General features: G+C 40.1%; 1 protein-coding gene and 1 pseudogene across 7 annotated transcripts in view; both read left to right on the top strand.

The window, feature by feature from the left end:
* LOC115523590 overlaps positions 1-10,262 on the top strand; it is a 36,951-nt pseudogene extending 26,689 nt beyond the window's left edge.
* Positions 10,263-12,936: 2,674 nt separating this feature from the next.
* Positions 12,937-17,246, top strand: part of HLTF (helicase like transcription factor) — a 52,109-nt gene continuing 47,799 nt past the window's right edge. For 6 of the 7 annotated variants that reach the window (XM_030330238.2, XM_032594675.1, XM_030330239.2 and 3 more), the window contains exons 1-2: positions 12,937-13,138; positions 14,259-14,466. In XM_030330238.2, the coding sequence (XP_030186098.1) occupies positions 13,119-13,138; positions 14,259-14,466 (228 nt within the window). In that variant the 5' untranslated portion in view covers positions 12,937-13,118. The remainder of the gene's footprint in view (positions 13,139-14,258; positions 14,467-17,246) is intronic. The other variant, XM_030330240.1, reaches the window with a different exon arrangement.

Here is a 17,246-nt window from a genome sequence, read left to right as displayed (position 1 = left end):
TCAGGTCACAATCTCATGGTTTCATAGGTTCCAGCCCCGAGTTGGGCTCTGCATTGGCAGAATGGAGCCTGCTTGGGATTCTCTCTCTCTCCCTCTCACTCTGCCCTTCCCCAACTCACATGCAGTCTCTCTCCCTCTCTCTCTCTCTCAAAATAAATAAATAAACTTAAAAAAAAAAAAAAGAGTGGTCCCTTCTGGAATTTCCATATATAGAATGACTCCTAACTTGAAAGAACTGGTAGCATCCTCTACTGAGCTAGGTCATTGCTGAAATTGTATGAAAACTGTTTCCTAACTAATCACAGAGCTCTCTGATTGAAACATTCAAAGTGCATATTCCCTTTTTCCCACACAGGCAAACATATATAAGTTAACTATACCTCGTATAAATATATTTATTTCATGAGTTGACATTATTTTCTTTGAACTATGAACTAACAGAATTTTCTATGAACTACCTGTATTCATTAACAGGTAGCCTGTATCTATTAACAGGTACATCTTGTTAAATACATATACTTGCAATTCCTGGCTTTGCACTGCTTCTGTCATGAGAGTCTAATCCTATATCTTTTCAGAAAGGTTTATTCTAGAGAATAATTTTATGGTAGAAACTGAATTTTTGACAAAATATTTTTTAAATGTTTATTTTTGAGAAAGAGAGAGAGGTACACAGAGAGAACGAGCAGGGGAGGGGTGGAGAAAGAGGGGAAGTCAAAATATTTCAAGTGACCATTTTCTTGTTCCTGGGCCAGATAAGTCCTAATAAAGGTAATATGTAAGCAGGTTATCTGATTTTTTTAAAAATCCCATTATACAAAATCTTTAGTCTTTTCATTAGTTATATATTTCTTAAACCAAACAGACCCTTCACACCAAACCGGTGGTTCACAAACCTGAGTATGCATCAGACATTCCTGGAGGGCTTGTTAAAATACTTTTTGCTGTGCCTCGCCCCCACTTTCTGATTCAGTAAGTCTATAGCAGTCAGAGAAACTGCATTTCTAACAAATTCCTAGGCAATGTTAATGCTGCTAATCTCCAGACCAAACTTTGAGAACCATTCAGTAAACTATTTGGCTGAATGAATCTGAAATCTTATTACAGCCAAAAATTATTTACAGTGGTAACTACTTCATGAAATAGTCTTACGTTTCCACATGTATAATGTATTGTACCAATCCCATTACAGGTTATTTTGACAGTAAAATAAATCAATCCACAAGTCAACAAATATTTATTGAGTTTGGAAGAGTGCCAAGAGCATTCAGCTGATAGTCAATTATATTTTTTCTTTCTTTCTTTCTTTTTTTTTTTAGAGAGAGAGAGTGCGGGAAAGGGGCAGAGGGAGAGGGGCAGAAGGAGAGAGAATCTTTTTTTCTTTTTTTTTTTTTAAATTTTTTTTTCAACGTTTATTTATTTTTGGGACAGAGAGAGACAGAGCATGAACGGGGGAGGGGCAGAGAGAGAGGGAGACACAGAATCGGAAACAGGCTCCAGGCTCCGAGCCATCAGCCCAGAGCCCGACGCGGGGCTCGAACTCACGGACCGCGAGATCGTGACCTGGCTGAAGTCGGACGCCCAACCGACTGCGCCACCCAGGCGCCCCGAGAGAATCTTAAGCAGGCTCCACACTGAGAGCAGAGCCCGGCTGGGGCTCAATCCCGCAACTCTGGGATCATGACCTGAGCCAAAATCAGGAGCTGGATGCTCAACCAACTGAGCCACCCAGGTGCCGCCAGCTGATAGTCAATTCTAATCCCAGCTTTACAATAACCGTGGTCTTGGTGCCAACAATCTCCCTAGACCTGAGTTTCCACATCTGTAGAACAAGGGGAATGAGCAAGATGAGGTATCATCCATATCTAAAAAGCACCTGATGATTCTTTGCTACTACATATAAGCCAACATGCTGAGTGAAGTGAGGGAGTAGGAGACACAGAACTTGCTCCTTAGTGGGGGACACAAGATAAATACCCAGAAGAAGATACCAGCCTAAGCCAAAGGCAAATCTCACATAATGGTGCTTTAGAATTCCATCCTGGTGGAATGACATTAAGAAAACCATCTCCTCACTCAGGCTCAGACTAAGGGAATTTGGACCTGTTCTAGAATATTCATAATATCTTTAACAGAGAAAAGCTCTTCCCTCTTTTCTTTCTATCTTCCCTCTTTCCTTTTTCTTTCCTATCTTTTCTTCCTTTCCTCCCTTTTTTCCCCTTTTTGATAAATACTTACTGGGACTCATAAGACAGATGGAAATGCCAGGGTAAACAGCTTGAAACCAAGTCATATCAGCTGAAAAAGCTACGTCACCTCACCAAGCCTGTTTCTTCAACTTTAAAACTGCTATCGTAAGCCTCATATGAGATAATACACATAAAGTTTTTAGTGAAGGGCCTGCCACATAGTGAGAAAATGTATAGCCTTGTATCTTCCCAGAGTGTTATATATATAGTGCTACAAACTTGAGTAATCTGAAAATGAACAATGGCCATACATGTAGGCCTTGGACATGAGTAGAGAATGAAGGAGGCACAAAAAAGGATGTGAAAACTAAATACATAGACCAAGTGGGGAGAAAAGGAAAAAATTCACTATTTGTGGATTAGGAAATAGAATAGCACAGTGATTAAGAGTTTGTGAGGGGTGCCTGGGCAGCTCAGTCAGTTAAACATCCAACTTTGGATCAGGTCATGATCTCACAGTTCGTCAGTTCAAGCCCTGCAACCAACTCTGTGCTGACAGCTCGGAGCCTGGAGTCTGCTTCAGATTCTGTGTCTCCCTCTGTCTCTCTCTGCCCCTCCCCTGCTTGTGCTCTTTCTCTCAAAAATAAATAAATAAACATTAAAAAAAAAAAAAAAAAGAGCTTGTGCTCCAGGAGACAAGACTATCTGGATTTGAACCCAGGCTTTGCTAGCTGTATTGTGTCATTGTGGCAAATTATTCAACCATTCTGTACCTGTTTCTGCATGTGTAAAATGGAAATAATGATAGCTTCTAGCCTTTTATTCTTTTATTTTATTCTAAATGAGCTAAAACCTGTTAAGGGAAAGATATATTTGGCACATTATAAAAGCTTAATAAATGAAAGCTGCTATTATTACCATCTTTCAACCTAATTCTCTAGTCACTCCAGTAAGGCTCTTGTTCTTGGGAACACTAAATAGCACAGAGAGGCTATCATTGCTTCCAGTTGGAACTGCATCAAGTGCATTCCTGGAATTGCTTCCCTAAGGACTCCTGCTTTTCTCTTATGAAGTTGATAACATGTAACGTTTAGATCAGGTTCACACTCCTTTATTAAAACTGAGCAGAGGACTTGCTGCCGTTCCCAAATTTTGCCGCACATTAGAATCACTGGGGAGCTTTTTAAAGTACCGAAGCTCACATTGCACCCCTTATCAAAATGAAATCGGAATGTTTGGAGACAGGGGCGAGGCATAAGTAGCTCTTAAAGATTCCAATATGAGACAAGGTTGGGAACCTCTGGTTTAACAGACTGGTTTTCCTTCTGATGTTGGTGCTAAATAAATTAATGACTTTACTGGGACATTGTTTCATTTTTCTAAGTAATGTGTGTAAAAACTATGACAACATAACAGGGCTGATGAAGTTGTAAACTAAATTGCTCTTCAGACAGTCGATAGTGCCCTCTGGTGGTGTGATTAGAACCTAAAAATAATCTACTTTTCTTGCGTGGTAAGAATGCCTTTAACGCAGTGAAAAGGTGTCAGTGAGGACTATCCTCCACCTCTATGCCCATTTACCATTTATACATATATCTAGAAAGGGAAATTTAGATCTAGAATGTAAGCTAATCAAGATCACACAAGAATCATTGATAGCTGTGAAACTGAAATGTAACTGGTCCTCTAACTTCCCCTTCCTCTCAAGGGCGTCCTCCCCCAGAGCAGCAATGTCTTCATAACCTCCCAGTAACAGCACCACCCATGTGCATCAATAGCTTCCGGGTTCTATTTCTAGCTCCCAAGCATGACCTTGATTCCTGCAATTGCCAAACACAGTCACATAACTGACCCAAGCCAGAAGTACCTGGAGAGGAGTAATGAGGCCTAGGGTTTTTATTTCTTCTGTGGGGTAGAAGGAAAAGGTTACACTCCTGGCTAGGAAAGTCTGACTGACTGGGCCTTCTGGTTAAGGCAATAACTGTCTCCATACCCAATGAAAGGTATTGCCATCATCAGTAGGAGGTGATTCATCTTGACAGATCTCTTCTCTATGTCCTGAATCCAAGAGGCTTCATATGGGGCTTCAAGTGGGGACACTGAAGCCCAAATACAGAACTATTTTCTCCAGGCAGGTTTCTGAAAGCCCCTGGCTAACCTAGAGTCTCAGCACTAATGGGGCACTAGAGATGTGGCATTCTCAATATGAGGGAACAATGAATGATGCCACAATACTAACAAACAGCACGGGATTGTAGGGTCTGAAACAAAGTAAGAAACTGTTGGAGGGTAGAGGCTGAAGATTTAGGGACTAGGGGATGGGAGAAGCAGGGTGGGGGATGTGGATCCTTGCAGACAGACTTGCAGAGTTGAGTCTCTGAAGCAGAAATACAGTAGAATTGAAGATTAGGAGCAAGGGAGAAGGGAGGTCTGGATCCCCGTTAGGTCGTTTCCCTGCAGGTTGATACTGAGAACAGCCAACGACTCCACTGCCCCTACGAAGACTTCGGGAGCTGAAGCCTGGTGGCCACCACAGTGTGACTCCCAGAACACTAGGGCTTCTGGGGACCAAGACACCATCCTGGCCAGTGTGAGTTGAAGAAGACCTGGGCATCCTCAGCCATCTGCCCTTGCTTGGCACAAGGCTGGGTCGGGCGCAGCTGTCTCCCTGATCCTTCTACTCCTTGCAAAATCTCGATTTCTCAGAACTTCTAACGACATCATGGTCTAACAAACTATGACAAGTCGAAACGAGGCTTCGCTGACACCATCCCGGGAAATCTAGGGATTGCCTCAGCTTCGGCAGCATAAGGAAACATACGGGTTAATCCTGCCGTTTGCATTCTGATGAGAGAAAAGCTTCCCAACACGGACTGAGATCCTGCAGGGCTTTCTTGTTAACATAGTCCTGGATAAGGAGGATGCATGCCCACAGAATTCTGGGATAAGTAGTTTTTGGTCTCCAGGGCCGCATTCTCAACTCCGCATGCGCATTGCGCGCTGGAGCCTGGTATCTGCTCTCACGAGAAGTGGGCACGTGCCGCCTCCCGCCGAGGCTCCGATTGGTGTAGCCTGAAGGGCTGCGGACGTTCTGCTTCTTAATCGGGGTTCTGCCTGACCTTCGGATGGCGTGGGATTTATTCATTCCAGAGCTCACAATTTGGAAAGGGCTAACAAGCTAGCTGACAAAATGGCCTGAGTAGAAGGGCATGTATTTTAATTGCTGTGCTGAGCGGAAGCGAGTGGGTGAGAAAGGTTTCCCAGAGCAACTGAAGTTGGAGCTGAAACCAGAAGGACCGCAAGGCAGGAAGCCGGGCAAGGGGTATGGTCAGGGCTAAGGCTTCTGTCAGAATCTAACGTGGTTTTAGTGTTCTGCTCCCACCTGAAATTTGTACCCTATTTTAGTAAACCGATAATTTCTCAAGTACTTCCTAAGATGCCCATAGTTTTAGTAAAACTAGTAAATTTTTGTGTCTTTAGCTAAGTTTAGCCTGTGTGATGCCACGTACAGATGTTTTTGCGTGTTTTTTTTTTTTTTTTTTTACTTTTGACTTTTGTGGGACTTTTAATGTCTTTGTGTATATTGTCAGTTGTTAAATTGTATGATGTGAGGTAGAACATTACACTAGTCTTAGAATCAGGAAATGGGGATTTAGACGGAAGGCCTTGGGATAATTAATCCTCAGTGATGACAAAGAAGAATATGTAATTTCGTTGTGTTTGTTCTGGGACTTTGAACTACCTTTGAAATCTAAAACAATAATAATTGTAATGATTCCCTAGCTTAATGAATGAGAATGTTTAGTAGGTAGAGGAGGAAGATGACAACATCTAGTTACACAGCAGTGTTCCAGTAAGATTTTTAGGTTGATGTGGACTTTTATTTTACTGTTTGAGTGGTGTTTAATGTGGAGGGAGTAGGAGAGGAAATATGTTGGGGCACAGGTCAACTATGCGGGCTCAAAGCTTGCTGTGATGGTCTCTTAGTTTTGTTTTGGATTTGTGTTTGTTTTGTTTCATATTGTTTTTGTTTTACAGGCGATCACAATCGTTTGACTTGATGATTTTTTTTTTTTTTTTTTTGTCTTTACTGTGGTGCAGAAGCGATTACATTCAGTAGCAACTGCACTTCATATTTTGAATTTGGATCTTTTTCTGGGCTACTGATAGGCATTTCGATACTGTCATGATGCCAGGCAGCATCCCAGTCAGCCATGTGATCCCAGGGACAATCAACTGATAAACTTAGAACTATTCTGTTTTTCACTTACAATGCAGTATTCAATAAATTACATGAGATAATCCACACTTTATTATAAAATAAGGTTGTGTTAGAGGATTCTGCCCCACTGTAGGCTAACAAATCTGAGCACTTTTAAGGTAGGCCAAGCTAAGTGATGGTGCTCTGTAGGTTAAGTGTATTAAATGCATTTTCAACTTAAGATATTCTCAACATAGGATAGGCTTATCAGGAAATAACCCCATAATAAGTTGAGGAAGGTCTGTAGTTTGTTTTGGGCAGAGACAATATCCATTAAGGAAGATTCTTGCTAAGTGTGGCATTGATTGCAAGGGACTCTTGCAGTGGGTGGTGGACAGCAGGACAATCCCTTGGCTAATTAACATCAACAAAATCATGTCAAGTCTTAGTGTTTGGGAAAACATTTACTCTCTTGTTATTTCTGTAGTCCAGCCCAAATTCTACATTAAGTTGATATTGAGAAATATAGAACTGCATTCTTTCTGGGTTTAGTTGGATGACATTTTCATTTCTGTTTTATAGTCTCATTAGACATTCTTTTACCCAAAATAAGCACTCCATCATATTTTAAATGGCCTGTTTCTCTGACTTGGTGCTTTTTTCCCTCCAGTTTTAAAGACTCCTTTGCAACACACTCATTGAAATCGTCATTCCCCTCTAGTTTAGCTGCTTCCTCGTCCGTGAAGCTTCCTTTCCCTAGTTTCCAGAGCCCAGTATTTTTTTTATCTCTATTACCCCACTTTGTTAATCTCCCTTGCAGTTTAGTGATTTGTATCTCATTGGGTGTGCCTTTCTGCTTTATAACCCCATGTAAGACATGCATTATTTTCTTTTGTATAGTTAGAGACTATATATTAATTATCTTTTTTTCCAGTTATTTTTTTAAATTTAAATTTTAGTTAACATACAGTGCAATTTGTTTTCAGGAGTAGAATTCAGTGATTAATCACTTACATATAACACCCATTGTCCATCACAACTTATCTTTTATTCTTAATAACCATGTACTATTCACTTTTGTATGTGTATATACAAGTGTCTGGCACATAGACCTCTGTAATTCCCAGCCTGAGGCCAGGAACCCCTGGCAAAGTTAATAATATTTATCCACCTATTTTTGGTATAAAAAAAATTAAACATACCTCCTCAAATAAAAATGTATAGGTTTAAAAAAGCTTTTCAAAAGTATTTTTCCTGAAAATACATGATTTCAAGTTTGTTAAAAGCTAATTAAAAACTCTTGATTAAAAACCTGAATAAACTAAGTTTTAGGTGATCTTTCAATAATAAAGGGATTCTTGGGGTAAAACATTGAGAACTACTCTATTTAGTACTTAGAAAAAAAAAATTAAGAGGCGCCCAAAAGGGATTGTGGGAGAAAGCTCTTTTTCTTTCCAAACTGGCAGCAGCCATTTCACTCAAAGGTCAACCAAGATGGGCGCTTACACGTACATCCTGGAGCTATGGAGAAAGACACAGTCTGATGTAATGCGCTTTATTCTCAGTACTGCCAGTTACTCTGCGCTCTACAGGGTACCCCATTCAGCCCGGCGTGCTAAAGCCCCCAGACTGGGATACAACGCCAAGCAAGGTTATGTCATGTATCGGATTCACGTGCACTGCGGTGACTACAAATGCCCAGTTCCTAAAGGTGCAACCTATGGCAAGCCTGTCCATCATGGTGTTAACCAGCTAAAGTTTGCCCCAAGTCTTCACTCTTGCCTAGGAATAAGCTGGATGCCACCATGGGGCTCTGAGAGTCCTGAATTTTTACTGGATTGGTGAAGATCCCACGTACGAATTCTTTGAGGTTATCCCCATTGATCCATTACATAAAGCTGTCAGAAGAAATCCCGACATTCACTGGATCAGCAAACTAGCTCTCAAGCACAGGGAGATTCAAGAATTGACCTGTAGGCCCCAAGAGGCGTGGCCTTGGAAAGGGTCACAAGTTCCACATGAGGCAGCTTGGAGAAGATGCAGTACCCTCCAGCTCCACTGTTCCTGCTAATGTAAGTAAATTAAAATTCTTAACCTAATAAACAATTTATGACAGTCAATATTTTTTAAAATATGTTTGCCACTTCTTTCCTAAATTCAAAATTTTCTTTCAGATAAAGGGTAATTTTATTTTTTTATTTTTTTAACGTTTATTTATTTTTGGGACAGAGAGAGACAGAGCATGAACGGGGGAGGGGCAGAGAGAGAGGGAGACACAGAATCGGAAACAGGCTCCAGGCTCCGAGCCATCAGCCCAGAGCCTGACGCGGGGCTCGAACTCACGGACCGCGAGATCGTGACCTGGCTGAAGTCGGACGCTTAACCGACTGCGCCACCCAGGCGCCCCGATAAAGGGTAATTTTAAACAAGGTTATAGTGATTTCTCTCTTACCAGAGTATCTGAAAAAGCACATCTTAGAACACCAAGCTAGCTTTGTTTCGCATTGTTTCAAGAAAAAAAAAAATCTGTATTAATGTTACGGGTAAAAATGTGTCTTGTCCTCTTAATTATCTTTTTTTTTTCACAAATTTATAATGTAGCCAACTGTTGTTTCCTGATAAGCTCAATTTTCTGAATATTTACAGCCATCTGTGTTGACTTAGTATGGGGGTACATCTGACTTTAATCTCTTTGACCCAACACCTTCTAAAAATATTTGAGAAATGGAAATTTCACTTGTAAATATTACAAAGTTAGCAGTTCAAGCATGATATTAATATATTCTCATCCTAAAGTTTCATCTGTTTATGAACTTGAGTCTCTTGGAATTTCTAATTCTATTAGGTCAGGAGATTAAATTCCTCCAAATATGTATTCAAATGCTCTTTTTTTCTTCAAATCTGAGAAATGTGTTTGACATTTTGCAGGTTTTTTTAACTTTCTAACCGATGGCAAGTTAACCTTAATTTTGGATTAGCCTATGTATGGTTGTAGGATGCAGCGGTTTGGTGAATTGTGATGATGACTAAAAACTGATTTGCTAATACTATATAGCTCCCCACATTAAAAAAAGTATTTTTCATAATATCTAAAGTGTATTTAGAGTTAAGGTTTTGTTTTTTTAATTTTCCAGCCATAAAGGAGGCAGAAAAATTTTCACCAATCCTTGCAGTATTCATTAAAATAAGAATTTTCACCATGGCCATGACAAGAACCCTAAATAATTCCATGGCCCAGAGTTGTGCTTTCTTGAAGTTAGGATCCCAGACAGGCTTGATTCTTCAGCAATTCTGGTCTTCTGCTGAGTAGGAGCATTAGTCAAGGCCTGAAGGAGGAGGAAACAATTATCTCCTGAGAAAGCCTTCTGTAATCTGGAACACCACAGATTTCTCAGAATGGGAGTTGAGATCAGAGTGTCTCCTGGTTCTTGATGAAACAATTCAGTCCGATCAAGGACACACACCTGGAAAAATGACTGGCTTCTGGAAACAGTGTTATTCTGGTATTTAGGAATAACCCAGCTGTTGAGCACCAGGAAATAAGCTTCAATCAACTATATTTCTTGTTAAATGCTAGAGACTCATTAGATAATAATTCTATTTCAATAATAGTAACGACAGAGCATTTATTGAGTGCTTATTTCAAGGCAGGCACTTGATATTCATTATATTATTGAAGATTTTTATTTGGCATTTTATATTACTTCCTCTGCCCTGCCAGCTGATGTACACAGAAATCTGCCCCAATATCTGTTGGGGTCCTGATTAAGTCTGAGAAAATTCTGTTGTAAATAAGCCACAAAAGATTTTATCTTTGATCCTTTCCTCTGTATTCTGTATTAAAAAAAAAAAAGTTCAGAAATAGTATTGTATCAGTGTTAATTTCCTGATTTTGAAAATTGTACTTTGGGATGAGCACTGGGTGTTGTATGGAAACCAATTTGACAATAAACTTCATATATTGAAAAATAAAAACAACAACAACAACAAAAAAAAGAAAATTGTACTGTGATTATGTATATCGTTAAAACAAATGGGGTAAGAGGCATGAGGGAACTTTTTGTAGTAATTTTGCAACTTTTCTGTAAGTAACAAAAACAAAGTTGAAATACTTCATAATTTCTTTAATACAATTTAGTTTATATCTTTTATAATTTTCTTATGGCAAAAGGGCAATACATTTTCAATACAGAGAACATTTTACATGCATATTATAAAAAAGAAGAAAACAGGGGCGCCTGGGTGGCGCAGTCGGTTAAGCGTCTGACTTCAGCCAGGTCACGATCTCGCGGTCCGTGAGTTCGAGCCCTGCGTCAGGCTCTGGGCTGATGGCTCAGAGCCTGGAGTCTGTTTCCGATTCTGTGTCTCCCTCTCTCTCTGCCCCTCCCCTGTTCATGCTCTGTCTCTCTCTGTCCCAAAAATAAATAAACGTTGAAAAAAAAAATTAAAAAAAAAAAAAAAAGAAGAAAATGAAAATCCCCTAATTCAACCATCTAGAGGTATCTGCTATAAATACCTAGGTATAAATTCACTGAGGTATGTGTATATGGATGTGTAGTAGTATGTATTAATTCAATCACAGACTCCATTTGCAGAGATAATGCTTTGTATTTTTTTATTGAATTTAATTTGTCTTACACCTTCAGTTTGCCTAATGGGAGGTAACTTAGTCACTTCCAAGTAGTTTGGGCATGTTAAGATTTGAAGTCAATTAAATACAGGTTTCAGATTCAGTCCCCATTCTGTTACTCTTTAGGGGGCTTATGTTTGGGTTCCATTCACCTTCAGCAGGCATCAACTACCGATTTAACTTGTCCCACCTCATCTTTAGCCACCAGCCTCCTGCTTCTGTTGGCTAGAACTATGACCTAGTGAAGTCCTCCAGCCTTCACAGAGCTGGAGAGTCACTGGGGACTGTCGTAAGATTTTGAAAGGCTGCCATTGAGCCCTTTAACAGAGCCCCTTTATTAGCCTTTATTCCTTTATTGCCTTGGCACATTTCTCATCTCTTAAGACTCCAAGATCTGCAGAACCTTGAGGCTACAATCTGGAAAATAAAACATAGCTTCCTTTTTTAATGGGATCTCAGAAATTATTGAGCTATCATCCCTCCCTTTGTCATGCTTGGCCTAGGGTGATGGATGGGATTCAGGCCCTTTCCCTAAAATACAGTTAAGAGATTTACTCTATAAACTCTCATATGTCATTCCTGAAAATTCTCCTCTTCTATTGAACTTTGCCACTATCTCCGTATTGGTGAACAAAGCAAACAAGCAAAAACACATCATATATAGTCTTCCCGAGCCTGTTAGTTATGACATAAACTTGGAAGTTTTTGTATCATAGCAAGACTTTTGGAAATTAAGATTCTTAAAGTTGCTGCAAATTACATTTCTCTTTCCACTGCTGGTTCATGCTTACAGGTGATAGTTTAGGAAAACGAACAAATGGCTCTTGAAAAACTCATTGAGTACCCCTCATCGTCTGCTGTTGGAAGAGTAAAATGGACTACTCTATGAAGGGCAAATGTCAACATCGCTCCTATTCACAAATACATTTCCTCTGATCCTGCAATTCTCTTATTAAACTTATGGACCCCTACGTGCAGTTCAAAGTCACTATCAGCTTCCTACTCTGGTGCAGCTCCCGCACCAGTTAAAAGGCCGGCTGAATTAGCCTCTTCTAGGCTCCCAAGGTGCAGAGCCCAGCCTTGCCAGCCCCGCAGTTGCAGCTGGGCCCCCTGGCCAACCCACCCCAAATCCAGTTCTCCTCTGACTGTCCTCAGACTCGTTCACAAAAGCCAATCGTGGAGCGCAGTTCCTCCTACAGTTCCCTAAGGAAAATAGGCTTCTTCCCACTACGCACCAGGGCAGCGACGTGCGTCAGGTGAAGCTGGTCCCCCTCACCACTCCCAGCAATCACCAACAAAGTTATGCTATCAATCACTGTATGCCTTTAATCTACTAGAAATGAAAATTTTCCTTAAAAAAAAAAAATGCAGGAGGTTCTCCTGAACTCCGTATGCTCAGATTCGCTAGCGACACTTAAAATGAACAGTTTGAGGGCAAAACACTCAGGGTTCGCCACAGGAAGTGAAGGAAAGTGACTCCTTGCTATCTCCAGAGCTCGGAAAATCTCGGGGCTTATTTAGAAGACCCCGTTACAGGTCACATCAAATGAGGAAATAAGAGGCAGGATGAGGTAAGGCCTGAAAAAGGGGCCTGAGACGTGAGGCGCGGGGCAAACTGTGGAAAAGAGAGTCGTCTCCCTGTGTTTGAACCAAGGGATCAAACAAAACGCAGACACCGCCAACACGCCACGCGAGCTCCAAGGGCCGCGTGGCTTTCCCGCGCGCCCGCCTTGGGGGCGGGGAAGAACCCGGATGGAACCGCCCCTGCAGCCGGGACGCCCTACAGTCTTTGAATCCCTGCGTGGGGCGGAGTTGCCCTCCTTTCTGTGCTCTGATTGGTTCATTTTCCTAGGCCCCTTCCTCGCGATTGGACTTTGCCAATGTCAGTCACGAAGCGTCGCTGGTCTCTCAGATTGTTGCTAGAAGGCGACGGCGTCGACGTTTGACTAGCCTCGCGTCTTCCAGTCGTGCGCTTTTCCTCAGGCACTCGGAATCTGCCTTGGGCTTCTCGGCTGTGGGGCCTGTAGGGAGGCGTATCGAGGCGGCTCGAGAGCGATTTGGGGCGCCCAGGCGTTCCGCTCGTCACCCGCTCAGCGCCATGTCCTGGATGTTCAAGAGGTGAAGGGGGCGGAGGGGGTGGGGCGTAGGGGGTAACGGCCTGTCGGCGTCCCCAAATGAACCTGACCTTCCCCGCGTTCCCTTCGAGCTCCCTTCGCGTTCCCAGTGCAGCTTGTATTCGCCCTGCTGGTGGCTCGTATCGCCGCGGGAGAAATAAATGCATAGTCTTGGCTGGAGACGGGAGGCTCCTCTGGCGAGCCTCATGCCAGGGCCTTGGGGAAATCTCTCTCAAGGGCTGTGGTGGTCCTGGGGTTCAAAGCTCCGCTCTTTAGCCCGGACCTTGATTGAGCAAACACGCGTTAGATGCCCACTGTGCGCTAGGCGATGTGCTCGAAATAAAGGGCCGATTAAGACAGCCCTTGTCCCCCAGTACCTCACAGTTTATGTGCATTCTTAGGCATGGAAATATGTATTTTCAGTGGAGCCAGAAGATTAATGTACGGCGTAAAAGGAAAACGCGGGGAAATAGCTTCCATCTGTTCTTGGAAGAGTGGAAACTTCCTGGAAGCGCCTCAGCCGGCTTCCTCTTATTTTCCATTTTTCAGATTGGTTTACACGCCTGTTCCTGAAACAGTTATCCATGAGGGGTTTGAGGATACCCTTAAACCAACGGAGTGGGAAGCTTGAGTTCAGCTTCCCGTGATGGCGTGATTTGGGTGCCTGAATAAAACAAGGGTTCTGTTTGGAGAGAATTAAGATAGTGGATGGTCGATTTATCTGTAACGATATAAATAGCTTCACGTATAATAATAGTTCTATATTTGCAAGCCTTTTCTAGTTCAATTTCTGTTGAAATTTGGTATGTAATTAGAGTTACAGACATCACATACATCGCAATTTAAATAGATGATCTTCACTAGGAAGGAGATTTGCAAACCCTTGTTGGAGTTTTCATTTTGAGTACTTGGTGGGTAGAAGAGGCATCACTGAACAGGTAGGGTTCTTGGAAACCTTCCCCACTCCACACCCTGCTTTACCCAGAGAAACTTATCAATATGCGGCAATTCCCACTAAAGATTTAACATGTTGAAATGAGAAAACAAATGGCCAAAAATATAATATCGTCTTTGGGAAATACTTGATTAAATATTGTATCGTTTTTCTGTGCTTTTTTAAATAGAGATCCTGTTTGGAAGTACTTGCAGACTGTCCAATACGGAGCCCATGGAAATTTTCCACGCCTCTCATATCCAACTTTCTTTCCCCGTTTTGAATTCCAAGATATTATACCTCCAGACGATTTCCTAACTAGTGATGAAGAGCTAGATTCAGTTTTATTTGGAACTTTGAGAGGTCATGTAGTTGGACTACGCTATTACACAGGAGTAGTGAGTATAATATTAGATATTAAGATGAAATATACTTAGAAGATAATATCTAGAAGATAAGAATTGGAAGGTGGTTTTATAATTAATACTTATTTTAAGTAATTAGAGTGTATGTGAGCAAGAGATAACAAATAACCTAATGACTAATTGTTTTTTTCCTTTTTTTGGGCACTTGTATCCTGTTTATAATATACAAAACACTTTTTCCTAAATGGTCTCATTTGATGGCTGCAATGATTGTGTGGCAGATAGGACATCTATTATCCCTCCCCCCCCCCTTTTTTTTTTTTTTTTTTTAGAGAGAGGGCGCGAGTGGGAGAGAGGGGCAGAGGGAGAGAGAGAGAGAAGAGAGAATCTTTACCAGGCTCCACTGGGCGCTTGATCCCATGACTCTAGGATCATAACCTGAGCCTGAAATCAAGAGCTGGACGCTCAACCGGTTGAGCCACCCAGGTGCCCCTATTAGCCCCTCTCTATAACTGAGGAACTGAAGCTTAAGAAGATAAGATGATTTGTTCAGGAAGTACAGATACTAGGTACATTTGCAAAGTGACTTCCAAGTCAGTTCTTTGCCTTCTCTTGTGTCCCTCAGGATGTTTCTGTACTCTAATATTTTTAATTTAGGAAGATTAATTCCTACTAGATAAGGGAATTATCTGTTTTTAGGTCCTTTTTTTTTCCTTTCTGTAGTAAGACTGTCTCCCAGTTTTTCTCCCTACGTCTGTCTGTCTTTGTCTCTGTTTGCAGTGTGTGTGTGTATGTGTATGTGTGAGAGTGTGTGTGTGTGTGTGTGTGAGAGAGAGAGAGAGAGAGGTAGTATATAGGATTTTCTCTGGTCAGTAATTTTCTTTGTTATGGTTATGTAGTATGTTTCTGTGCTATTTCGATGATATGTCTCTAGTTCTATTTTTTAACTTCTTAGGAAATGTTTTAAACGTGTGAAAGTAGAATAATGTAGTAAACCACATACCTGTGATCCAGATTCAGCAGTTAACAAATTTTTTGCACATTTGTTTCATCACTTTTTCTTTTTCTTTTATCCTTTAGTCCTAAAAATCTCTATTGTATTAGTTTACAGCCATATAATTCAGTACGTATCTCTAAAAAAGTTCAGACTTCTCTTGTCATTTTCATACTTAACAAAATAATAATTTCTTATTACATCCAGCAACTAATCCATAATCTGTTTTCTTGATTGTTTAAAAATGGCTTTTTATAGGTCATTTTTTAAAAATTGGTATCAAAGAAAGTTCATACATTACCTTTGGTGGTTATGTTCCTTTTCTTCATGTCATTGATTTGTTGCAGAAACTACATTTGTTTTGTGGGTTGCTTTTTTTTTACTTTTTTATTTTACATTTTTTGTGCTATGCAAGGTTCTGCATTTGTCAGTTCTTCTATTCCCTCATATTTTTCTTATGTCAAAGCTTCTCAAATAATTTTTTGGTTGTCCGAAGCATATTCTTAGGAAATTCTTTGGGAAAGAATTTCATGATATGGATTTGTCTAGTGTTTAATTCTCCTGTATTTTCTTTATATTGCAGCTTCTTAGATTATTTTGTAATTGTCTGAAATGTGTTATCTAGAATATTCCTTAGGAAAGAACAAGATTTCCTGAATTTTTGTATGTTTGTAATTGTGATATTTATACTTAAAGAGCACTTTCGGCTGAATATAAAGTCCTTGACCCATATGTTCTCTCCATGATAATTTGATGTTGCATAAATGTTGCTGGTGAGAATTCTGATACCAGCATCATTTTTCTCCCATATATAAGTGAATTGGAAATTTTTGCCTTGATGACTAAAGGGCATTTTTCATAAGCTTGAAGCCTAGTAGTTTTATTAAGGTACGTCTTATGATTGCTCTGTAACTTCATTTTCTTCTATTTCACAAAAATTTTCTTTAATTACAGTTTTAAATACTTGCTTTGTCCTTTAGGGACTCCATTCTACTCTGTATGTATTAGATCTCTTCTGCATATATACCTGTGTATGTGGTTATTTCTTCCTCTGAAATACTTTCATATTTTTTTCACTTTTTAATTTTTCGTCCTTTATTTCCCTTACCATGTTTTCCATAAAGTCTGTGGACTTTTGTGTTCTTCTTTAGTTTTTAATTCTGAAATAGTTTTTCATTTCTGATTTTTTCCTGAAGTCAATTCTTAATCATGTCCATCTCTTCTTTAGTTCTCATATCCATCTCTGAGCTTTCCTATTTCTAATTTGTGTTTTTTTCAAAACTTAGATTGTTTTCTAAATTATTTTAAGCCATTGTGAAATGCTAGATTATGGTTGTTTCTGATCTTAGAACATTCACTATTTGTTGATCTTAGAATAATTTCTATGACACTGGTAAGCTAATGTAAATGTGGTAAGCTCATTAAAAGTAATCATCGCTTTTTTAATTTTTCAAAATGTATTTTATAGGTAATACATATTCATTATTTTAAAATGGCTAAAAGAAAAAGCACTAAATCTTCTTGTAGTCTACCATCCTGGACCATAACTTACTCATTTTATTTTTCTACACTTTATTCTGTGAGCATATGCATGTAAATTGAAATCACGTTATGTATTTAAAAAATGAGATCATAATATGCCCATTACAGTGATTACCCTTCTTTCTCTTGGTAGAATATTAGGAATATCTTTTCACATCAATACAAGTCTATATGGTACCTTAAATTTCCTTATTGATGGACATTTTGGAGTTAATCATTATTATGAAAATGTAATAAAAATTGAGGTATTTATCTGTTCATACTTACTATTTTCAAC

Source organism: Lynx canadensis, chromosome C2 (genome assembly GCF_007474595.2).
Source record: "Lynx canadensis isolate LIC74 chromosome C2, mLynCan4.pri.v2, whole genome shotgun sequence".
Lineage (NCBI taxonomy): Eukaryota > Metazoa > Chordata > Mammalia > Carnivora > Felidae > Lynx > Lynx canadensis.
The sequence above is the reverse complement of the archived record's forward strand: the minus strand, read 5'-3'. Positions and strand labels throughout refer to the sequence as shown.